This window comes from Giardia intestinalis, chromosome 3 (assembly GCF_000002435.2).
Source record: "Giardia intestinalis strain WB C6 chromosome 3, whole genome shotgun sequence".
Lineage (NCBI taxonomy): Eukaryota > Fornicata > Diplomonadida > Hexamitidae > Giardia > Giardia duodenalis.
Genome location: NC_051858.1, coordinates 884,579 through 908,599, shown reverse-complemented (window position 1 = coordinate 908,599; position 24,021 = coordinate 884,579). Strand labels below are relative to the sequence as shown.

At 46.7% G+C, this 24,021-nt stretch overlaps 11 protein-coding genes across 11 annotated transcripts; 4 read left to right on the top strand and 7 right to left on the bottom strand.

The window, feature by feature from the left end:
- Positions 1-16: 16 nt before the first annotated feature.
- GL50803_0014247 (TM efflux protein) lies at positions 17-1,801 on the bottom strand (the record flags this gene model as incomplete). The annotated part of the gene is made up of 1 exon (XM_001709842.1): positions 17-1,801. The coding sequence occupies one exon, from the start codon at positions 1,799-1,801 to the stop codon at positions 17-19; it is 1,785 nt and encodes a 594-aa protein (XP_001709894.1).
- A 137-nt stretch (positions 1,802-1,938) lies between these two features.
- Positions 1,939-3,081, bottom strand: GL50803_006590 (RNA 3'-terminal phosphate cyclase-like protein; the record flags this gene model as incomplete). Its single annotated transcript, XM_001709841.1, has 1 exon — positions 1,939-3,081. The coding sequence occupies one exon, from the start codon at positions 3,079-3,081 to the stop codon at positions 1,939-1,941; it is 1,143 nt and encodes a 380-aa protein (XP_001709893.1).
- A 44-nt stretch (positions 3,082-3,125) lies between these two features.
- GL50803_006589 (Ankyrin repeat protein 2) lies at positions 3,126-5,921 on the bottom strand (the record flags this gene model as incomplete). Its single annotated transcript, XM_001709840.1, has 1 exon — positions 3,126-5,921. The coding sequence occupies one exon, from the start codon at positions 5,919-5,921 to the stop codon at positions 3,126-3,128; it is 2,796 nt and encodes a 931-aa protein (XP_001709892.1).
- Positions 5,922-5,982: 61 nt separating this feature from the next.
- On the top strand, positions 5,983-6,360 carry GL50803_0027910 (Rhodanese like protein; the record flags this gene model as incomplete). The annotated part of the gene is made up of 1 exon (XM_001709839.1): positions 5,983-6,360. The coding sequence occupies one exon, from the start codon at positions 5,983-5,985 to the stop codon at positions 6,358-6,360; it is 378 nt and encodes a 125-aa protein (XP_001709891.1).
- Positions 6,361-6,670: 310 nt separating this feature from the next.
- GL50803_00114698 (uncharacterized protein) lies at positions 6,671-11,116 on the top strand (the record flags this gene model as incomplete). Its single annotated transcript, XM_001709838.2, has 1 exon — positions 6,671-11,116. The coding sequence occupies one exon, from the start codon at positions 6,671-6,673 to the stop codon at positions 11,114-11,116; it is 4,446 nt and encodes a 1,481-aa protein (XP_001709890.2).
- A 28-nt stretch (positions 11,117-11,144) lies between these two features.
- Positions 11,145-11,918, bottom strand: GL50803_0023330 (uncharacterized protein; the record flags this gene model as incomplete). Its single annotated transcript, XM_001709837.1, has 1 exon — positions 11,145-11,918. The coding sequence occupies one exon, from the start codon at positions 11,916-11,918 to the stop codon at positions 11,145-11,147; it is 774 nt and encodes a 257-aa protein (XP_001709889.1).
- Positions 11,919-12,069: 151 nt separating this feature from the next.
- Positions 12,070-15,666, top strand: GL50803_008978 (4-alpha-glucanotransferase; the record flags this gene model as incomplete). Its single annotated transcript, XM_001709836.2, has 1 exon — positions 12,070-15,666. The coding sequence occupies one exon, from the start codon at positions 12,070-12,072 to the stop codon at positions 15,664-15,666; it is 3,597 nt and encodes a 1,198-aa protein (XP_001709888.2).
- A 13-nt stretch (positions 15,667-15,679) lies between these two features.
- GL50803_008979 (uncharacterized protein) lies at positions 15,680-16,024 on the bottom strand (the record flags this gene model as incomplete). The annotated part of the gene is made up of 1 exon (XM_001709834.1): positions 15,680-16,024. One exon carries the CDS (start codon positions 16,022-16,024, stop codon positions 15,680-15,682), a length of 345 nt encoding a protein of 114 aa, XP_001709886.1.
- Positions 16,025-16,069: 45 nt separating this feature from the next.
- GL50803_008980 (uncharacterized protein) lies at positions 16,070-16,414 on the bottom strand (the record flags this gene model as incomplete). The annotated part of the gene is made up of 1 exon (XM_038046394.1): positions 16,070-16,414. One exon carries the CDS (start codon positions 16,412-16,414, stop codon positions 16,070-16,072), a length of 345 nt encoding a protein of 114 aa, XP_037901825.1.
- Positions 16,415-16,550: 136 nt separating this feature from the next.
- On the top strand, positions 16,551-18,722 carry GL50803_0088071 (Ankyrin repeat protein 1; the record flags this gene model as incomplete). Its single annotated transcript, XM_001709833.1, has 1 exon — positions 16,551-18,722. One exon carries the CDS (start codon positions 16,551-16,553, stop codon positions 18,720-18,722), a length of 2,172 nt encoding a protein of 723 aa, XP_001709885.1.
- On the bottom strand, positions 18,719-23,944 carry GL50803_008982 (uncharacterized protein; the record flags this gene model as incomplete). Its single annotated transcript, XM_001709830.2, has 1 exon — positions 18,719-23,944. One exon carries the CDS (start codon positions 23,942-23,944, stop codon positions 18,719-18,721), a length of 5,226 nt encoding a protein of 1,741 aa, XP_001709882.2.
- Positions 23,945-24,021: the final 77 nt, after the last annotated feature.

Here is a 24,021-nt window from a genome sequence, read left to right as displayed (position 1 = left end):
CGTGCATTTTATCTGACTATATGAACTTGGGCTGAAACAATGACGCTATGACCTGTTGAGATGTAAACGCTATACTGGATTCTTGGACTTCTATCATTTCCCCGTTGTTGTTTATGTTCTCGCTGAAATGTTTTGTTTTGGATAATCGTCTTTCAGAGAAGCCCAACTTGCCACGATCACTCTTCAGTACGCCCATGAAAATAGCCAGCAAGAATAGAGTGATAGAGAAGGAGATACAACTGAGGATGCCAAATGTCAAGCTGAGCCCGTAGGCTGTTCTGGCACCGGGATCTGCATCCCAATTGGGAAGGTTGGTATTGGAAACACCGCCAAGTTTTGCGACAACGTTCTGCGTCGTGACTGCCGTGGTCACACCCAGTGAGTGACCAAAGTTGAGCATGATAGAATTTAGAGACCCTAGAGTCGAAATATACATGACCGGTGTGTTAACCACTGCAGTGGTCTGCACAGTGATTAAGCAGCCGATAAAGCAGATAAGACACAGGTTACTGAACACTATCGGAAGCGCGACACTTTCTTGCAAAAAGAACGCCTCGATGAGAACTAGGAGCAAAGATATTAAGCTCAGCATCATTAGCATCAGTCGGCTGACCACCCGCTTCGTACTCAGACTAAAGAGAGGCGAAAATATTATGCTCAGTACGCCACCAATAACCAGAAAGCCGCCATTAGATAGACGGGAATAGTTATAGAATATCACTATTGTGTATGGGAGAAAGAAGCGCTCTCCAAACCCAAAAGCAGAGATCATACACAACGCAGACATGTTGAGTAGAACGGACTTGTTGAACGCTGTTGGTGGAAAGAGCGGATTCTTGCACCACTGCTTGTTCCAGAAGACGAACAGAATAAAGAACACAATAGCCAAAATGAAGCAGATGGTCACTCCCCACCATGGCACAGTCACCGTGGAGGCAGAAAGAGAAAAAATCAGAAGTGTGATGGACGCTACCATAAGCAGAGTTCCAACAACATCGAACTTCACTCCTCGAGTGGTCGGAAAGTTTGGGCATAACACAACTGAATAGGCAGCGTGAACGGCGGATAGGCATCCTATAAGTATGTATATATATTGCCACTTAGACGAATATGCTATCCACCCAGATAGAAAGCTAGAGAGAATCTGGCCGATTGGTGTGCAGACATTAGATATTGTTAGTACTACGCTTAGATCTTTTCTGGGACTCATGAAGTATGCCATCGTGTTTGCTAGAGATAGCATCATAGCTAAGCCGATAGAAGATATGATGCGAAGAACGAGTATGGATGCATAGCTGTTGCCTAGAAAGCCCATAAGGAACGTCACCACTGCGAAGAGAAATGCACCGGCCAAGAATACCCTATTGAGCCCTAAGCGCTCCGAGAGCTTGGGGACGATGGCGCTGAACCCGCAGCAGACTATCAGCTCGGTGTGGATTATCCATTGCGCTTGAGAGATATCTATGTTTAGAGAAGATGAAATTATCGGTAGATTTGTAGAAAAGGATGCCGAGATCATTGAGTAGAGTAGATAACAAGGGACGACGACAAATGCAGTTAGATAGATGGGTGTGCGGTGGGGGGCAGCAGCCCTTACTATGGCTGGTCTGGGGGCCAGCGTGCTCCAGGGAGTGTCGGGTTGAGTGCTTGCCTGGGCTGATAGACTCTCTGCCTGCATTATGACATCACGGCATCGGTGCGGGTGTCCTGAAATAAGGTCGTTGGTTGCTGATTGACTGATACCAACGTACTCGTCACCAGACCCCAAGAACTCTACCCGAGACGAGCAAGCTGAACTCATAGGGGACGCTATAAATTTTTTAATTAAAATGTGTCTCAACCCTGTAACTAAAATGTGTCTGATGAACTGTGTCTAAAAACATCTTCCATATAATTCACTAGAGCACTGCAGTAAACCGAAATTAAGCCGCAGTTCAATCAGAAGCCCATCTTATTAATATTGCGAATTCCAGCTCCCCTGCACATGGCAATGACAAAATCGAGGGTCTTAGTCTTCATTATATCTCGTGCATTATCACTTCGCCACTCCTTTTCGCTGACATAATCCTCTTCAAATGCAATTGTGACTGGTTCCAGCGAAAACCGCACACCTAATATCTCGTAGATTAAACGCAGAGTCCGCACAGAACGCTCTGTTAGCGGTCCAAGCCTGCACTTAGACACATCTTCAATGGTACACGCCATGAACAGCAGAATAATTGGCTGATGCCTAAGGTCAGGAGCCCCCATGTACTGAATTTCCCGCAAGAGCACCCGTGCAACAAACAGCCCCATGGCCTCCGGATCAGCAAGATCCTCTGTGACAGTATCTGTGAAGAGGTCTGCGCTGACCAGTGCTCCAGAGTATGTTTTTGCCCAGAGAGATAGTCCAAAGCCGCGACTGTTCCCACTGCGTCTCTTCTGACAATAGTCTGCTGCCACGTGGACGTTTGCGAGGACCTTTAGAATCTCACCCTTTGCAGCAGTGATTGCACGGTTGGGGAGGGCGGTTGGCAGGTTAGCTGAGACACAGCACCCGCGCACCTCTTCGAAAATCGACAGCTTACTGTAGTCGACAGATTTTAGCTTGTCCTGTGGCCGAGCTACAAGAGTGACTTCTCCTCCCCCTCCAGGCATGAACCCACGAGACTTAACATCCAGATAAATGTCGTCTTTGTCAGCGCAGAAAAATGCTATTTGAGGAATGGTTACATCCCTTATCGTGTCTACAGAAAGTGTGTAATTGTCATTCGTTACGCCCGTAAGGGTCAATCGTAGTTGAAACTTGCAGAACATTGCAATTAAAACGAAATACTCCAGATAGTAGCCCACACCGCGTTCCAGCGGGCAAGAGAACGTCACGTCACCACCGCGAAGCATGCCAGGCTTAAAAACCATCCTAGTCCCTGTAGGAGAAACGGTCAGGCTTGTTCCATCTGAAATACCGCATATCAACTTGGCAAACGCTACTTCATGCTCCTCTAAACGCAAGCCGGGTGTCTCTATTGTAATGTGCTTGCTTGCGATCGTCGCGAGAGTCAGCTTTGTGCGCAGGTCCTCTGCAGACGAAAACTGAAGCATTTGATTTATTTTACTGGATTTGATGAGTATCTGGTAGTAGTCGCTTATGGGTCTATTTCTATCGTATCAGTGACTGTATGGCGACAGATGGGGCACATCTTTTTTATGTTGAGGCTGCAATGCTCGCACAGGACGGCATGTCTACACGGCATCAAGACTGTCTTCACAGGAGCATCCATGCAGATACAACAAAAATCTTCATAGAGCTCATCATCTCTAAGAGTGTGACTGCCTTCGATTGCTCTGATTGTCTGCAAATACTCATCAAGCAGGCTGGGGATATCGGCCCAAAACACCTGCTGATTCCAATCGTATTCAAATATATCTAGTAGTATATTCGCTATCTGAAATATTCCCGTGGACCATTGGCTTATGACTGGGCTTTCTTGGAGCATGATGTTGTGACTTAGAGCCGGGGAAATAGCGACACCTGTGTTGTCTGACAAGCCACTAGTCAGATGTTCTCTGCTGACATTAGCATGTCGATCGACCTGCCGGCGTGTAAGTAACCGACGTGCAAAGAGGGCCATGCGGTCATAGGCCCGGTACATGTATTGCTTAAAGTACTTGTATGTCTTCACGGGATCTGTAAGCGGTGTTCCCATGCCGTGCACAATTAAGTCAACGGTGAGGCTGTGAGTGGAAACCGCTTTAGTATGCCTATTTCTGACCTGCACCAGTTCAGAGCGATGTCGCTTTACATAATCTAGGGGTGTTAGCCCATCGTTATCAGATAATAGCACCTCGTCCCACAGTCTAAGCCTATAAAGGAGGGATGGCTTCCTTTCTATTGCATGAATAAGAGCTGTTTTGCCGTTGATGTCACGATGGTTCTGCTCTGACTCTGCCAAAATGAGGGCGAGCGTTTCATTTTTAGAGTCGATTGCATGCATCAGAGCCGTTCTTCCTTTATAGTCTTGCTTGTGCAGCTCAAGCGCACGAGAAGCAAGCACAATTGCGACATCATCTAGTTTAGAAAGAATGGCCTTCATCAAAGCAGTCTGTCTTTTGGCAAAGCATGCATGCCCTAGCTCGGCCGGAACATGTGCAAGCTGTAGCCCTAGGTCAGTGTTTTTCTTTTCTATGGCATACATAAGTGCACTACAGCCTGCTGCATCAATCAAGCCAGTTGCAAGCTGGCTTTTCAACAAGATATCCAGTAGCACAGGATTTGCTTCTCGCTCTATAGCAAGCATTAGAGGGCTTTTCCCGCCTCCAAACTGATTGCTTAATCTTAGTGACGACTCTATCTGGCTGAGTCGTTCAAGTAGTGTAGCGTTACTACAATCAACGTATACAGCTAATATTAGTGCTGTGTGTCCGCTTTTATCTTGATGACCCTTCTCATAGGCGGTCAGTCGGAGAGCTAGATCATAAAACCGATGCCAGACAGAAAGCATGAGAGCCGATCGCGAGGCACCGTTAATTATTCCTGCCTCCTCCTCAAGAATGTATTGTGCTGATTCTAGTATTGTAATTTGTCGCTCCCGCCATGGACAAGAAGCTGCTCCCTGGATAAGTAGCATGAGGGCGCTTTGGCCTTGCCTGTCAATCAGCGTGCTTTCATTTCGAAGACTCTTAATCATGGAAGAACTGCCATGCTTAGCAGCAATCATAAGAGACGTACAACCTTTTATATCGACGCTGCCTATGAGTTTCTTCTGCAGCAACTTCCCCGTATCAACACTATCTGCTGCCGCTGCGTAGTGAAGTGCAGTCCACCCTTGACTGTCAGTATCACATAGTGCTTCCGGAACACTGTCTAGAATTGCCTGGACAAGCCAAGGTAAGTTTAGTGCTGCACCCATTAGCAAAAGAGTCATTCCATGGCTGTCTTTTTCCCGAGCGTTATCTGATTTAAACAAATTATTTAAAAATTCTACGAAGATTGGATTGCCTTCGCAAGTAGGATTACATGCGACTATCTTTTCTATTAACCAAATCATCGCCGATGACATGCAGATACGCTCATCTGAAAGAAGGTGCTTCTCGCATTCATACAACAGCGATATGCACTCTATATTTCCTTGCAAAATAGCTACGTACAGGGCACAGTGTCCAGACTCCGTTAGAGGACTTGGTCCATGGCTGGTAAGGCTTTTGAGTACCTCCATATGCCCTAGTTCTACGGCAAGAATGGATGGGGTAATAAATCTATCCCTGTGTCGATCATAGACTAAAATGTGGTGCTCTGAGTTCAAAAGCTGCACCGAGTAGGCATCTTTGCATAGAATAGCAAATAGCAATGACGTGTATCCTATGGGCACAGAGTAGTATGGGGCTATGTGTCTGCTACATGATAACCTCTTTCGTTGCACAACGACTTTCCGTCTTCCTCGGTCTGACGTAACGGATGTAGGTGTTTGAGCAGATAGGACAGAAGAGCTGTCAGAAAGTGTATCCGTGCCATTGTCTTCTCGTTCAAGATAATTATCATCAAGGTGACCTACCATGACCTCTTTCAGTGTCGACAATCCTGATTCATAACTAGCTAATAGCTCTACTACGTGCTTATTCTCACAAAGGATGGCAAACATGAGCGCGGTCATCCCACAGTTGTCTTGAATTCGTGCTTCCCGCTCTACTAAAAGACGCGCCATCTCGACATGACCGCAGATAGCAGCTATCATGAGAGCAGTACGACCATCAGAGTTGGTCAGTGTCGCTTCTGTATCCGCCAGGATCGTAGCCATCTCTAGGTTATTCAGTCGCACAGCAATCATAAGAGCAGTCTCAGACTGCTCATTAAACGTCTTTGCATACTTGGGAAGATGATATCGAACGTCATCGATCCTATTGCATGTGACAGCATTAAACCAAAGGAGTTGGGCATTGGACATTTGAGCGTGAAATAATTAAAGCGCTGGGCCTCGGTAAGGCCATAGATTGACTGGGAACGTGATGCTTGCGAGCTTGCCACAGACTATCAAACCGACAGACTACCTCCCCCTTCTTTCCACATTCAGCCGTCCAGTCACTTTGGATGTACGGGATGTGGATTACAATCGCGATGGCGGGATCGTTGCTAATAGTGTGCATGTGCCATTCACCAAGGTTGTAGCCAATACTGATCAAATCAAGCAGTTGCACGAAGCTGATGCATGCTTTATTTACTGTCGTACGTCCGCAGCACGGGCACTCCTCTCGGCCAATAGAATAGCTAGAGCGTACCCCAAGCTGCCAACATATATTATTGATGGCGGGATAATTGGTCTTCAGCGTGAGGCCCCCATGGTTCCGATCATAGACTCGTCGATGCCACCAGATTCTCCTCGGTGACCTACCAAATTTACTATCTGAGGGACACAAGGGCACAAAATCATCTACGAGGTCCATAGCAGTCGGGGACCTCCTGAGTGTGGCAACCCTTCATTATATTCATCACATTTTAAGCTGTGGTGCTTGCTATGACGATTGCTAGTTCAAAACGTTATACACAATTTGCCGGACGCCATCATAAAGCCCGTCATGCCATAGCTAGTGAAAAACTAAAATGCTGCCGTTGTGCCTCCATAAGCAACAAACACATGGCAAATCATACTTTCAATTAATAAACTTAAATCTTAGCTGGCATTTTTGGCTGACATTTATGGACAGTATTATTCCTGCCAGTTTTTCCCGCTATCCTCTGGCTTCTGGGTCCAGCGACACCTTAATTGGGGTGTTTCCTACTGATGATGGAGGGATATTTGCGGTGTATGAACACTCTCTGTCATATTCTAAATCAACGTCCATTTCTCCATACACATGCCAGTTTTCCTCCCCAATTATGGCTGCTTCATTACTCTATCCGAATATGCTGTTATACATGGTGGATGACTCTCTTTACGAGTGCCATGTAACAGAGGGCGGGTTTTCCAGCTCAATTCAGCTAAAGCTTATGGCTGCTCGCCTGCCATCAGATATCTTTTGCATCACTACTTCTTCTGCAGGACTCTTTGCATACTGCGTTCTTCATGCAGACTGCTCCCTCACCATCATGTTTTACGAGGACGAATGCATCTGCGCCCTCCCTGCTCTCAAACACTTGTGCACAGTCGTGCATCACTTAGAGCTACCCACCACTGTCTCTCTGCGCAAGCTAAAAGCATCCTTTGACCCCACGGGGCTCTTATTAGCTGTCCATGTGTCCACCAACGACTCTGGCTCATACCTTCTTGTATTAGCCGATGCTTCCTCTTCGCATTTTGACGTTACATTCGCCAAGCAATTGAACTTCTCCTCGGAACTTCGTGCTCAATTCAAGCAGGAGCTATCCAGAGATAGAGTTGGCTGGGTACCGTGTAGCTGGCGCAAACAGGATCAACCGTTGGATTTCCACGGCTTTACAAGCGATGGACGGTTTGTGATTTTGACATGTCGGCCCCAGCTACAATCCAAACCAGGCGTATCCACCAAGAGCGAAGCACACACTGCATGCTGTAAAGCAACTGCCGAGTCTGCTACACCACATGAATGTGCATGCTCTACCAATGTCGCACAGAAGTACATCCCATATGAAGGCCGAGAAATTGCCCTAGAGTCCATTGAGGACGTCAGCTGGACCCCTTCGTCCTACATGGGAGAGCACGATGACCTGGAGTGGTACAAGCAGTACTATGGTGTTCCTAAGAACTTTACTGATAACCTGACGTTTTCTGCAAACACCATGGCAATCTATCCATCTTCTGTGTGTCTCTATGATCCCTTAGTACTGCGCAATCCACATATTGTATTTCCGTTACGTGTCCCTAGTCCTGGGAGTCAGCATGCAGAACTGGTTATGGTTAAAGGGGTGCGATTGGATCAAGGACATCATGTGCTTGTGCTCCATAGAGGACAGGGGTTCTATTGCATGGCCGTATACGCGACGGCCTCCTATGTATGGAGGCTTGCAGCTGAGATAGTTATTCCCTGTTATCCCGGGGTTCCACTGACTGCACCAAGCTATATCTCCGAGGACGGAGGTGTAATCTGTATAGCTTCTCCACGGTTTCTCTTGTCTACAACCTTGCATGCTGCGTTGCAGCAATCGTTTACTGGTTCGTTCTCCCGTATTCAGGATGGTATGGTTGTCTACACAGATCTGGCCTCTTTCTGCATCCCACCCCCAGCATACAGCTCTTGCATATTCCATACTACCGAGCCGCTTATTGCAACATGCATTATCCAGCAACACGAACAAGATGTGTACGTGGCCGTTGTGACCAGCACTAAGCTCCTTGTTGTATTAGTCTCACCGTTTAGCTCCTTAACCTTGACCTCGGAAGCTCCCGCAATAGCCGGGGATACCAGCTTCGAAGAGCAAGAAAAGCTGGTGCAAGCGGATAGTGTCATTGCACGGGTTATGAAGGGAAATAAAAAGGCGCATTTTCAAGCATTGAATGACTTGGAAGATACTGGACAGGCCGGACAGCGTAGTACATCATATGATATCGTCACAAAGGAAGAGCTTCTTGTCGACCCTTTTCGGTCTGATCACCTACAAGAACACATTTTGACACACACAAGCGCAACTTTTCTTGAACTTGACTTCGCCTCTCAATTGAGTACTGATCTTTTAGAATCAGTACTGAGTTGCGATGGATCTTTACTTTTATTCCCAGTGGCACTGCAGGGACCCGAGAGCATGGATACTGCAGAATCTAAGTCTATCACTATCCACTTCTTAGGTCTGACAACAGACCATGAACTCATTAGTGTGATACTTAGGCCAGAGCTTGTCCTGGCGTCCAAAGCATGTTCTTTACGCTCAGTCTCTGTCTTTGTTAATCATGAACAGGAGTACAAGATACTTTCATCCTCACCTAAGATCGCCATACCTTTAGAAAGATTCAGAAAATCCTTTTATCTCAGAAGAGTTTTACAAGAGAAGGAGAATAATGAGCAAGCACTTACCAGTCCCATCAGTAGCTTTTCTGAATTTTCTTCATTTTATTGGGTCTTGTGTGAAGCATCTGTTTCGACCGAATCTACCTGGTTATTGTTTGCAATTCCACGTGCACATCCTCAGTTAGTTATCTATAGAATAGTCTCACATGCATCCGAGCGGATTTATGAGCCTATTTACTCCTGTAACATAGAGCCACAATCAACGATATTGTATGCAACGGAGCTCTCGGTGACACTGTATGTTAAGCGCGGCTATCTAGATGTTAAGCATCCTTCTAGGCTTTCGTATTTCAGAGCTTGTTCGCTTTTGAAGCAGGCATTAGCTCTGAATTCTTCAGTAGAGAACATTCTAGAAGTATGTTTTGTGTCCCGACTCTTGCTGTCATCTTTATGCAGAAACGATACCCTTAGTGAAGAGGATCTGGTGCTCTACTTCAGATTGTTATTTTCATCAAATCCAATCTTACTCTTGCGTGCATTAGAGGCTGTGGTCTGCCCTCATGAGATGAAGACTTATACTGCAATCACGTTTGACAGATACAACACCACTGAGAGGCATGAAGTTAGCTTCTGGGCGAGGTTTGTGGATTGGCTATTTGAAAACATCGGATTTGTGAAAAGCATATCTGCACAGGCTTACAAAGATGGAGATGAGCTGCATGGGGCATGGTTAAAGAGCCTTTTGCGCATACTACAGCTTCATGCCACCTATCACAGTGGATTCACTAGAGATTTCGGGTATCAGAACAGAGGCGGTCAGGAGCGAATATTTGTCGAGCTTTCCGCAGCTTTTGCGAGTGCCTATATCGCAGCGCCAGATGTAGAGGGCGGGCCTAGCCTAACAGTGTTCATAACTCACCTAGCATCCGCGGCAACAAGTTACCAGATGAGTCTGGTCCACCTCCTCCAGACTATTGAACTTTGTCTCTTTCAACAATCACATTATGTAGATATGCACATGGTAGCCGATGCGATGGGGCTTCCAATTAGCGCGGTTGCTGCTTCTTGCTTTGGCTTGACGGATGAACTTTTCTTGAGGTGTCGATCAGACCCACTGCTCAAGGCATGTACCTACTTGGCTATGGCATCTAACGGTGTGTACACCGTGTACACACAGAAGGACCTAGCTGTGTTCTACGACCTCCAACCCTCGGTCGCGTTTCCTTTCATTTCTTCTACTCCTCTTAAATATCAGTGTACATCTGTGTTTACGGGCTTGGACATAGCATACTGTCTCATCTTACAGATCTTTACACTCCTTAATAATGAACTTGACACTGAAAATATCGCAAAGGTTAACGCTTTAATCTTTCAGTTTGCTAACTGGGATCGCAAGCAAGTTGCATTAGGTGCTTTGCGTTACCTTAAGGAGATGCTGGACTCGAACGCATCGTTGCTTGCAGAAGTACTCCACGAGTATCCTCTAGAAGAGTACCTCATCCGACTAGCTGTCCCTGCTTCTGCTGTAGGTATGGAAGTTACTACTACCCTGTTAGAGGTCTTCCTACCTATCTGTGAAAGGTTAAAAGACCCCCTGATGGCCGGCAAAGTATACCCATTACTAGACACAATAGCTATGGCAGTACAGCTGCGGTTTATAACCGAACCTGACCACGAAAGAGAGACCTCAAAACTGCAAGCGTTGCGGTTGCGAGTGTGTGATGGTTCCAAAGCAAAGTCTCAAGCTGGCCTGAGTAACCAATACTCTCTAGTACATTTAATGTTCAATGCGCTGAATGTGACAGTTGCCACAGACCAGTCACACCAGATGCCAGAGATCCTTTCAGAGCTAAGGGAAATAGAGGTGTCAGATGCAGCGCTTAAGATTTTACATTCCCTATTAACTCACAACATGGTCAGCGCAAGTCAGGTTTTGCAGTTATTAAAATGTAAGTTGATCGCAGAGGGAGTATGCGCCGCAGAGGCAGAGATGGTCACTCAGAAGTCCGACATAAATGCGCTACATAAGCAATACCAAGCTGTGCGCGCCAAGATGGATGCCCATAAGGAAAAACATGAGAATCAAATGGGAAAGAATACGCGATTGCATCAATTGGATGAAAAAATGAAGGCGAAAAGGAAGCGGTTGGAGAGTCTGTCCAACCAAATCCACAATAGTTATAGGGATAATGCCTTATTGTTATGCTTCTGCTTCATTGTTTAAAAGTCCATGAACTACATCACAACCATTTCTAGGTTCTATTAGATAGACCTGAGAGAGGGGCTGGAACAGGAGAGAGTAAATTTGTGGCGCCGCTGGCAAGGGCGCTAGAGTTCTTTGGGGCCGATGGTGCACTACTTAGCAAAGGAAACTTTGATGTGCGCGAGCGGGTAACAGAGTACGTAGCTTTCTTTGCCACTGCAAGTCCCTCAGCCTTTATGATGTCATCTATGGCCCGTCCATCTATCGTTTGAGGTGACATAGGAAATTGAGGCTTGTAAACTCCCGGTATAGCCTTTGTGGATCGTAGGTGATGTTGATGGGCAAGGCTCTTTATATATGCCGCTTTCCTCTGATTTTCCTCAGCCACCTTCTCTGCAGCACATTTCTTACTGAATTCTCGGGCCTCCTCGGCAAGATTCGCCGAAACGGTTGCGACAGCCGCTATGTACTTTCTCCGCTGACTAGCGTCAAGGATATACTTTCGCGCATAGAACCCGCGAAAAGCGGCTTGGATGACCGTTGCATGGTTATCAAAGAAGTCCTTCCGGCGCAGATACATCGCAGCATCAAATAGTTTGTTCGTTTCAGTTACTGCTCGCTTTCGCAGATAGTTCTTCTGGATGACGATGGCGCTCTCATTCACAATACAGTACCGTCTATGCACAAGATAGCCACGAGTGAATGCCTGAATGAGGCAGATCTTTTGTATCATCAGGATAGAGTCCTGAATTGTGCTCGAGTTTTGCGCTAAAAACTCCTTGAAGACTTCGTCTGCAAATCCTTCTCTTGTACCTTCTTTCATGGTAGCTCTACTAAGCTGGTGGACAGAGAACTGCTAAATCCAAGGATCCAAGGAGGACGGGAATTTGCAATTCGGCAGCTTAAATGCTTTTTAATGTAAAATGTCATTTATTTTTCCACTACAGCTACTCTACAAAGCTGGAAGAAAAACAATGGATCACGCACTCAGGGTCAATATCCGCTTCGTGGTAGACAACTACGTGGCGCACCCCACACAGCGCCTAGCTCTCCTGTCTTCCTTTGCAAAGGAACCAATGGTTTTTATGCGTAGAAACGGGCCTCTGTGGGAGCTAGACCTGGATATTACAGACACCTTGGAGAGGCTTTCAGAAGATCGTGCAGACACAGAGGATATGCGAGCGTACAGGTATGCCGTCATCAATGAAGATGGGTCTCAGTCCCCCGATGTGCTGAAGCGTATTCTACCGAACATTCCCCCCACTCAATCAATCTATGATCAATGCATCTCAGCCTTAGTGTTGCATCCTCAGTATGAGTCACTTGTCAACAACAGCGGAAATGTCCTTGACGTGAGCTTTACCCTGGTGGATGACTGGAGCTTCAGTTCCAGCAGCCCTTGGAATACCTCTGCGATGAAGGTCATGATTGGTCACGACCTCAAGGTGGACAAAAGCGTTCTAGATAGCGGACACCTACTAAATAAGCTTTTCAACAGATGTTTTTGGAAGATTGATGACTCCCTGGACATGACAGACTCTGCAACCACATCGATACTGAAGGACGCCACCATACACCACGGGGCACCTGAGAAGCTAGCGATTCTAAAGGTAAGTAAAGTCGTTAAGGAGGTCGAGAATAAGAAGGCAATAGCAAAGCTGAGTAGGTCTAATCTCGTTCAGTCCAACCTAGTCCCCGTGTTGTTTGCATGCATGGTGCCATACGTCTTCAAGGGCGAGCGCGTACTATTGACTGGTAATCTGCCCCGTTTCGGTAACTGGAACCCCCGCTCCAGGAGCTCCATAATATTCAACCATGTGGGAGAGCGTAGATTTGAAGCCCCAACTGTCTTCTACTTTACAGTAGACGAGCTAAAAACCTTCCTTTTCAAGTTTGCCATCGTCCATGCAGATGGAAACATCTCTTTCGAAAGTGGAGAAAACCGATCAATACATCTATCTGAGACTTTCTCGATGACAGCTACATACACCCTGGGCGACGAGTCTGTGCATAGGACACTTCCATACAAGACCGTCGGTGATCTTTATGCGGCCGCAGCCGCATCTGCGACCACATCTACAACCACGACAGCATCTTCTCCGGGTCAAAAGGACGATCAAGAAGTTGAAGACAATAACAATAGTAGTGAGGTCAAGCTGCTTAGTTCTGCCCCTTCTACTGCTAAAAAGGGCAATAGCCACCTCAAGACTGTGACGATAAGGTATTGGTCGTACTTCATTTGCGGATTTTTCCGGTATCCATACAGTGCAGTACCGCGGTTCACATCTCTCTGCGTGCCTCTTTTCAGCCTCCGCTCTGCACTCTCCACTGGTGTTGGGGACTTCGGTGATCTGCGCATGCTTGTCAACTTCGCCAAGTGCTGCGGGTTCAACATAATACAGCTTCTTCCCCTTCAGGACACTATAACCGGCCCAATCTTATCCCCCTCAGGTACCAACACGATTAAGAGCCATTTCTCGGCGGGGGATTCTTCACCATATGCGGGCATTTCTGTCTTTGCTCTTCATCCCATCTATATAAGGTGCGAAAAGATCTCCGGAATGGATAGTGTAGTAACACGGAAGCTTAATGACTTCCGCCACCATATGACGAGGGACATATCTTATCTCCACTGTAGGTACAACTATGGCAAGGTGTGCAGAGAAAAGCTGAACTTTTTGTATTTAATATACTCTTACATCTGTGACACCGCAGGCCTGCATACACTAGTGAAGGATATTGTCACGTGGATTCAGAGCAGCCCACTAATCGAGTACTGGATATATAGTTACATGCTGTACCGCTACTTTATCGACGTTTTTGAGGGGTTGAGTTTCCTGGACCCATCCACTGACATGTCTGCAAGAAATCCTCTTTTGAAGCGTTTCTATGATGCAATAAAGCCAGCAAACATCTCTGCACTTACACCAACCGATAGCTGCCTGTACATTAAGACCCTGTATGATAAGATCTCCTCTGGGGCCTCCCCTTCATCTACAGTAACTAAGGAGATAGGCAAGGAAGTAGTGAGCACTACGAAGCACATATTCTTTTATGCCTTTCTTCAGATGCATGCTCACACACAGTTACAGGACTCTGCTATGTACTGCCGGTCCAGAGGCATATGTCTCAAGGGCGACTTGAGCTTTGGCACGTCCCCGGTCGGCGTAGATTCCTGGGTGTACCCAGAATACTTTGAGAAGAGCCGTGTTGTTGGTGCGCCACCCGACGCATTTACGCCAATGGGTCAGAACTGGGGCTATCCGGCATACAACTGGCGCAAGATGGAGGAGATTGACGGGTATCAATGGATGCAGAGACGCCTCAAGCACGCAGAGCTGTTCTTCGATTGCGTGCGCCTGGATCATATTCTCGGGCTGTTTCGCACGTGGGAATTGCCGCTTACTGCAGGGAAGAATAATGGATCTCTGGGACAGTTTGTTCCTGCAGCTCCTCTGCACTGGGATTGGATATTTGAAGAGTGCTATGACCCCAACTCAAGTATTTCGTGGTGTCGCAGCAAGAGCGACATACGTACACGTCTTACGCAGCCTCTCCTCAAGCGTGATCTGGCGCACAAACTTGCTGGTCACGCAGCCGGCGACTTGGCGTGCTCAACACTCGTTGAGTTTGGAGTACTTAGTTATGACAAACGAACGGATTCTTACGTGATAGAGCTACAAGAGCAAAAGGCCTGCGCGCTGCTAGATAGCCTCTTGCTTAATGAAGATATTGCACTAGAATTGCACTCTGCATTGATGGAAACGTATAGAAAGCTACTAGGGAATGTCTGTCTTTTAAACGATGTCTCCAACCCAGACGCTTTCTGCCACCCTGTATTCACGAATAGACATGTGTCCAGCGAGGCAGTGTCTCTTACTAGCCTTGAGCATATCGGGCTCCGCGATAAGATAAGACATTGGAGCTATGAGTACTTCACTACCTGGCACAACGACGAGTGGACCAGAAGCGGCACAAAGCACCTGCGGCTCATAAAGGAGTCCACGAACATGATGATTTGCGGAGAGGATCTTGGGTACTTGCACCCCTGCATCCGTCGGGTCATGGCCGACCTAGGAATCATCGGGCTCAGAGTTCAACGAATGACCCACGAAGGTTATCCTGGACACTTTTATCGTTGTGATGACGAGAGTGTTTACTCGTACCTTACGGTGGCTGCTCCATCGACACATGACACGTACCCACTTCGTGCTTGGTGGGAGCATAATCGTTCCGCTGCATGCGCATTCTGGAGAGAAAACTTGGGCCGTGCGGGAGACAGCGATTGGCAAGTTTCCCGTTCACTTTCTGAGTTCGACTGTCGCGCTATCCTCCGTCAGAATCTGCACTCCAGGTCCATCATATGCTGCCTGATGCTGCAGGACATATTTGGGGCGTGCGACAAGTACAGATATAACGGAGACACAAAGGACGAGATAATAAACATGCCCGGAGCAAGCGAGTGGCAGTGGAAGTATCGCATTCACATCAGCTTGGAAGAGCTTCACAACAGCGACCTTGTTGGGATCATCGGTGACGAGATCTGCAATTCTGGTCGCATTCTGCAGTGACGACAGAGTGAGGTCAAGTGAATGGAACGCGTTTGGGCGCATGCTCTCTACGAGGAAAGATCCGGCCTTCAAAGTCGTCCTGGAAGTACCCAATCGTATCTGAGGTTAGTTCTAGACGGTCAGTTCTGCGATATGGCTCCGGAATTCTATCGATAGACCAATTTTCTTGAACAACCGAGCGCTCTGGGAGGCCAAAGTGTACCCTACATTCGTCTCTAAGTCTGTAGCTGTCAGCGCATGACTGAACGTACTCAGAACCAAAGCGCTGTTCCCACTTCCTGGCTAAGTCCTCTATGTGCTTTTCTCGCCTGCGCGTATTCTCGATTTCAGAAACGGCGTCAATGGGGTCCGCTGGCATTTTATGTAAATTGAAGCTGACACAGAGAGTGTTTTGACCTAAAGATCAGTCGAATACCGTGCGGCGAATTCCATACTTGTGCGGATTGAACAGCTTTTGATCATAATCATCCCTATATAATCCGATAACATCGCCCTCCGTTTTTGGCCGGACAGCCCGTCTATAGGGCTCTGGAATTACTGTGAGTCCATCCTCAGCGCCAGATCGCTGCCTCTTTGGAAGCCCGAACTGCTCTCTGCAGTAGTCGGTTAAGTTGTAGGACGCAACACAGGAGGCCGTATATGGACGACCAAATTTAGCCTCCCACTCTGCACGGGATTTTTCTTCGCGCGCTTCTCTCTCACGCTGCAAGACCATGAAGTCGACCTGGTTGTCACATTTGAAGCTCATGAAATTCTAAATTTTGCCTTTTAGCGGCACCCCTTAAATCCCGGTGACCATTCGCCCATTTATTATTTGGAATAATAATTCATAACTGGGTGGCTTTGAATCCTAAAGGCTCATAGCTGCTTGTTCCGCACGTTGTATGTCAATACTGAAGACTAAGGCAGAGTGGTTTGCAGCAGTCCGTGCACAGGATGCAGATTCCATTCTTCGCTCTGTACATAAACATCTCGGTGCTCGGAACAACCTTGGAGATACTGCCCTTATCACCGCTGTCAGGGCTCGCGATGTGCAGATAGCCTCCCTTCTCCTTCCATTTGAGCACTCTCTCCTAGATTCTAGAGGGTATCCTGCCTTGGGTATAGCTATTGAGCTAGACGCTCCAGAACTGGTCTGTTTGCTGGCGCCCCTAGAGGAGAATACCCCCGTACCCGGGTACGGGTCTCCTCTGGCCCTGGCCGCTGCATGCGGTGCCTTCCGATCTCTCAGGATTTTGTCCACATTTCTGTGTGACTCGTCGACAGGCGAACATGAGACTGCTCTCAACCAGGCTGTGCGTGCTCGGCATTACTCGATGATAGAAACGTTGCTGGAGACCCAGGCTTACGCTCAGAAGGACCTTTTAGATGCCCTGGACCTCTGTGTTGATGGCTCTCGATCTTCTGTTGCCATTCAGCAGATGCTGCAATTAGCACTCAAGTTTATTTCCTCTGGGAGCACACTTACTCTCCGAGCTGCTTTACAAACCATCCAATCAATTACCGAAGAAAATACATTTCTAACAGAATCATTAATAAAGATGTTCGCAGCGCTTCGGCCGATTTACTCTATGGTAGCTAGCAACCGAGACGCTTTATTGGAAGAGAAGAGCACGGTCTCAATTCTTCTACAGACCCACACAGTCATGGAGCAGAGTGAGCAGGTTCAAGAGTCTATTCCACAGTTTATGCACAGCAAGAAGGGCGCACAGAAGTCAATTGCAGATGTCGTTGAGACACTAGCTGACAATGTAGCTAGCACACCACTGTCGTCAGCATCGATAATCTCTAAAGAGGTAGCGTCTAACTATCTAGAAACAGATGATGGGAAGAAGCTCGCCACGGAAGTCAGAAATATCTATTCGTTGATGGCAGCACAAAAGGATACCCTTCAGGTTGTTCAGAGTAGATTTGCTTCTCTTATTTCAGCAGTAGCTGAGTTTCCTGGATGCTCCTTGCCACCATGCACTGAAAATGGTTCTCTTACCCCCCTTATGCAAGCAATTATCGATAACAATATGAACGCAGTTTTGGACACCCTCCTCCCTTATGCTGGCAGAAGGACTGATACAGGTGAAACAGCACTTATGCTTGCAGCGCAGCATGGCAACGTGGCCGCCGTGAAGCTTCTCAGCACTATAGAGTACGGGATGCAGGACAATCAAGGGAAAACAGCACTACGACACGCGCTGGAAACAAATAACTATGATTCTGCGTCTGTCTTGATAGAAGTTGATCAAAAAAGATACACAGACACGTTAAGAGAGTCTGGCTGGAGGTGCGTTGATGGAACAACATGTCTTTTTGTAGCACTGAAGAACAAGTGCTCCTTTTCATACAAATATCTTATTTCTAAGGAAGGAAACCTATCTATCGGCACTTTGGTAACCGAGGAATTTGGAAAAATTGAGGTGGCTTCGCCACTAATGCTCGCAGTTCAAAAGTGCAGGACTGACGCGATAATTTTGCTTTCTCCGCTGGCTGCAGGGTATGTAGAACCAACTAACAAACGATCTACACTAATGCTCGCCGCATGCTCTGGAAATTCTACTGCAGTACGGATTCTTGCCCAGTATGAAGCAGGGCTGCAAGACTGTCAAGGGTACACTGCACTAATGTATGCGGCAGAACGTAATTACGTGGATATAGTGGAGCTCTTACTGCCTCATGAATCAAAACTGATTACTAATGCCTCTTCAAGATGGGGTAGCGGTCACACAGCGCTTATGATAGCTGCGTACAATGGTTGTGTTGAGACAGTTGCACAGTTAATTCCGCACGAGGCCGGAATGGTGCAAGCAGCCCCAGATATAAAGCAACAATACGCTGGGTGGTCAGCACTGGTTTGGGCAGCGTCGTCCCCCGAAGCATCTTTAGCCTGCATAGAAATCCTTGCTGAGAAGGAGTCACAGCATGCACAAAAGGCTCTTGATGAGGTCCCTCACTGGAGAGATGATAGATTAACGATAAAGCAGCTTCTCGCCCCATACCTCGGCTATGAACAAAGAGCTCTGTCGCAAAGATCACAGCGCAGATCGCGGAGAAGTGTTCACTAGTAGCTGAGCAGAGGCGTACTAGCCATAAGAGACGAAAGGTCTGCATGCACAGAGCTTTCCTTCGATAAGAGTCGTAAGTTGTAATTTTCTGCCTCCAACCTTGCAATGCGGTCCTCTAAGACTCTGGAGTGTTCGCAAATCAGATCCGTGTTAGATCGCTCGGTTATAAGGTTATTTTTGATAACCGCTAGCTGCTCTGTTCTATCGTCTAGTTCCGACTGTACAACGTGTAAATAGTTGTGTATAGTGTCTGTGATTACGCTATTTGTACGGTCCCGTGCAAGCTGTTCGTAGTTGATAGTGCTCTTTTGAAGTTCTGCCTTAAAGAGCGTGATATCGTTCAGATAAGATTTCAGCTGTTCCTCTTCTCCGTTGTTCCCGCGAAGCAGTTTTTCATAAAGACCAAGAAGCTCAAAGAAGAGAGCATCACGCTGCTTCAGCTGTTGGACAGTGGAAGCTATAGGGGTCGCGTCGGTCAGCGCACTACCAACTATTTGTTTATAGTGAAGCAACTCTGCTTTGAGCGAGTCATTTTCCCTCACCAGTTGGGCCACGGCTGATTGAGTGTTGAGAAGCTTAGATCCATAATTGGTACGGAGCTTATTAATATCTGCGCTAACCATGCTTACTATACGCTCCCTGCTATCTGCATCTGCCAGTACCCCACCGGCAAGGGTTGGGGCATATTTTTGCATGAACTGGGCTACGTTTTGAAGATATAACTGTGAAGCATTAAGCCTATGGGAAAGAATGTTTTCGGAACAGAGCAGCTGTGCCGCAACAGAACGTAAGTATAAAAATCGATTACGCTCAGTATTGTCGATGTTATTTTCCCGTAAGATGGCAGCTATGGAGTCCTCGTCAAAAAGCGTTGCAGCTATGTTCGCTATCTGAGATGCCGCAGGACAGGTGGCATTAACGGGACCATCTCTAGTCAACTCAAGCAAGATGTCACGATGCTGATCTATAATAGACTTGACGACTGATGGAAGAACCACATTTTCCAACCCAAGGTTTTTGATGATGATGGCCGCTGCATCTTGGTCTAGATAATGATTGGCGCTACTTTTCAGCAGTTGCAAGACATGCAAGATACTACTTTCATAGTTTTTGAGAGCATGTTCTGGATTAGTACTGGTCATAGCAGTTGACGCCAGTGCCAAGGTAGCCAACTCCATATTGATAGGATCAATTATCCCGGAATGTGCTTTGTATCTATCCAGTTCGCTTATTGTGTCCTCCAGTTTTGTGAGGAGCTGACTATTCATGACAAGAGTCTTGATAAAAGTGTCTATTGTTAGGCTACCTGGTTGAAGAACCTGGGATGTCTGTGATGAAGATGGAGAAAGATTTGTAGGGTTGCGAAGATGACTAAAGGCAGTCTCTGTGACAGCAGCTGGTATGCGACTAGCTGCAAAGCAGAGATCTGGAGAATCAACCTCGGGGCCTGAGCGATGCAGGTCAGCAACAGGGCTAGTATTAGACAATGCATTGTTCATGGATAGGTTCGTTAGTTGGGCTAGCTCTTCCGTTGCTTGTCCAAGCTTTAGGGCAAGCTCTGTATTCATCGCTTTAAGCGCTGCAATGTACTTGTTATTTGTCAAATCATTATACTTCTCTTCAAATTTTGACAACGAAAACAGATCGTCTCGTAACGAGGCCTCAAACGTCTTCAGTTCATCTGTATATTTTGCAACTACACTCTGATAGCTTAAAAGCATGTTCTGGAAGTCCTTTAGTTCTTCTTTCTCTTCTACTCCGTTGAGAGAGAACTTCTTCTTGAGAAACTCTGTGTGCAAAGCGTGTGCAATGATGAATGCCTTTTTGGTGGAAAACTTGTCCAAAAACCTAATCTTTTTGTCGTAAATTTCTTGAATCCTCGCAGCTTCTTCCTTTGAAATTCTGAACATCTCCTCAAGATTAACAAGAAGGTCTCCATAGCTATCAATTTGTACGTCCTTTTGGCGAGATAGCTCTTCCATGTCATTGAATTTGTTGCAAACAGACTTGATAAGAGCCATGTCAGCAACTTGTTCTGGATCCAACGACGATTGGCTCTGGCCCACAGACGCTGACGGAGGGGCCTGAGAGCGAGGTATGAAAGAGGGTCTATCGGCAATGCTCCCAGAAGTAAGCAGAATAGGTATGGATGGTTGCGGTCGTCCGCTGGTAACCTTATGCTTATCTAAGGACTCTGTGCTGGGAATATTATGGTTACTTTCGCTTGTGTATAGGCTTGTGTTAATACTATACGGAGTGCTCTGACTAGAAGGGTGCTGTTCATCCATATTATTAGTTATCTTGAGTATGTTTGCTGTGCCCTCACGAGCCTCTTGTAAATCAGTGAAAAGGCTATGTGTTCCGCCAGTAAGTCCAAGGCCGCTTGTGGAGCTGGCAAACAGAAACGTATCAGAAGCAGACGAGGGCAGACATTGCTTTGTGGAGCCTGTTAGATAGGCCCCTGAATATCTAGATGCATCACCAACGTTAAGACTCAGTGAAATATTATCTGGAAAGCTTGTAGATGACTGGAGATTTTGAGTATGCTCTATCACGGGCGAGCCACAATTAATCAGATCCCCACTTGTTTTAAGAGATGAAAGCTCACGCTGTTCGGCAGGGGGTAGTGCACTTGGTAAGGATACTTCTTGGTGTACTCTTTGTAAATTAATGGCCAACGATCTAGGATTTGGTGCCGGAGGAGGTGGCTGAGAATAAGTACTACTGAAAGAGCTTATAACCATTGGAATGCTGGTACTACTATCAACTGCAACTGGAAACGCACCAAATTGAGAATGCAAAAGATTAACCATGCTAGGCTTAGATGAAAGGTCGTAAACAAGGTCTGTTTCCGCAGGCTTTTCAGAAGATGGCCCAAGATATTTCACACTTTGGGTAGCCTTTTCTACATCTGCCATGCTTGTATTCGTCGGTGCCATGCTTCCATTGCTGGAACTAACAAGACTAATGCCAGAGCCTTGAATTCCGGAACTTAGGATACTGGTGGGGCAGTCTGAACTATACATTGAAACAATATTAGAGACGTTGACTGTGTTACTGCTTGTTAGCGTCAGCTTAGTATCGTTTAGAAGGGAGTTTGTAACATCAAGTCCATGAGTTTGGTTGATAAAAGAGGTTGTGCTGGTAGAAGGATCTGTTGGTGCAATCGGAGAGATTCCTTTGGTCACCTTCTTGCTTGGCCAGCGAGGAAGATTTTTAGGTACGCTTGATCCCCTTTCGTAGTCAGCTAGCGACTTTTGTTCGCCAAGTGGCTTCATAGAACTCACAGTAGAATTGACCTCATTGCTAATTTCTTCGCTTGAAGGGCAGGAAAAGCAATCAGCGGTGCTAGATTTTGAGGGTGTGTGGGAGAGCATACTAGAGCGTAGATTGCTGTTAGCGCTTGACGTTCTTTGGGGGGCTACTGTTGTGCTAGCTTCTTTAGATGAATTTGCCGCACCGGTATCGAGCCCCATTTGCAAATCGGATGCCCCCTCTGAGGCATCTGAATTACTAAATGAGAGAAGAGCCAAACCTGCCATATGAGGTGGCTTTGAAGACGTGGCCGTTTTTACCTCAATTGTGTTAGCATCTTTTGAATTCAACTGCTGCAACATCGTACCGACCTTTTCTACATAGGCCTGAGCTTTCTCGTCTGTTTGTAATAATGAAAGTGTAGCTGCAGATGAGTTGTTCATGGAAGAACATATTGACGAAATAGAGCTGGTAGCTTCTTTTTTAGAGTCATAAAGATAGTTAATCTTCAAACCGGATTCCTGATAATGGGCTCCATTATCGTGAAAACGGGAAACACCGGTAGATGGGCTATTGAGACGCATATAGCGAGATACTGAAGGGCTACAAGAAGGAGAAATCCCAGCAGAGCAGCCCGAATGGGTAACTGTGGATGTCCGAAAGGCTGATGGCCTGGATCTTGCAGATACTTGGCGAAGCGAGCCATCATTTCGAGATAGTGGAGTCTTTTCGCTTGCTGGACGAGGAGATCCGCTGAGGGACGGCTTGGATGTTGCGATGAATCGTCTAATGGCATGATTCTGAATAGAGGGAATGCCGACCTGTTCTGGAAGTTGATGTATCACGCTGCTGGTTGATGATTCCATTGGACCCCTGCTCGCGTTAAGTACTGCAGCGGTAGCTGCGGCCTTTATGGCAGCAAAAGAGTTTGGTGGCGATAGTTTTTTAGGGCTGGGATGAACTGCTTGAAACTCCTCTTTAGCAATATCTTCGCGGTCTTCTGAAATGGAATGAGAAGGTGTAATAAACTGCGGGCATGAACGAAAAGATTCGTCTTGCGAAGAGCGGTGCTTGCATGTGCTTCCTTCTGATATTGTAACACTTTCCCTACCATGCAAAGATGTAACAGAGCTCTCACGCGTTTTGAAGGATTTAACAGTATCAGGGTGCTCTTCAGGTGATATTGGGGGCTTAGAAACGGACGAACTGACAGACTTGCAGGGAGACATGGCAGAATACTCTTCTCCCTCACGTACGGTTTTTGCAGTAGCTGCTATGTTCTGTGATAGAACACTCTTCACCTTCTCTCCTGCAAGTTGCAAATGCACGAGACCAGACGGGTGATGACGATTGGGCGTCTTGGTATTCGGGCTGGTGCAAAAATCTGTATCCGCAAAGATGTTGACCAAGTCTTTTGTCGAAAAGTTCAGGGGTTCAAATATATCATCACACTCGTCTGCATCAATCATGGTCAAATTACTTGGAGTAGTGCTATAACATTTAGGCTTGCGCTGGTGGTGCCGCTTCTGAGCATCCATCTGCGCAACCTTTACAACCCTTTCACTTTGCAAAAATTCCTTCAACGGTGCCTCAATAGGATATGCAAATGCAATGTTCTTTGCAGTCCCAGAGTGGATTGCCCCAATAAAGTACATCATGACGAGGAAGTGGTAGCATGCCTTTTTCTTTCCTTGTGCAATCTTTCCAAACTCAAAGATTTCAATGGGAACTGTCACAGCTTTAAGACACTGTTCTATCACTCTCCAGTTTCGCCTCTTCTCTTCTTCCTCAGTTATTGTCCAGTTAAAACCACCGGTGATGATACCTCTGCAGGTGATTGGCCAGAACTTCCTAATGCATCGCATGACCGCAACACCGTCTGTCATCACGCTCCAGTCTGAAATAGATGCGTAGCCAGCGCTATTCGCTAGCCATGTCAAGAGTTCACTCTTTCCTACAGATGTCATATTACTAGAATTTAAATTTTGGACAGCCGTCATTTCCCTGATGCGGTACGAATCTCACGCAGGCAAATACCTTCATT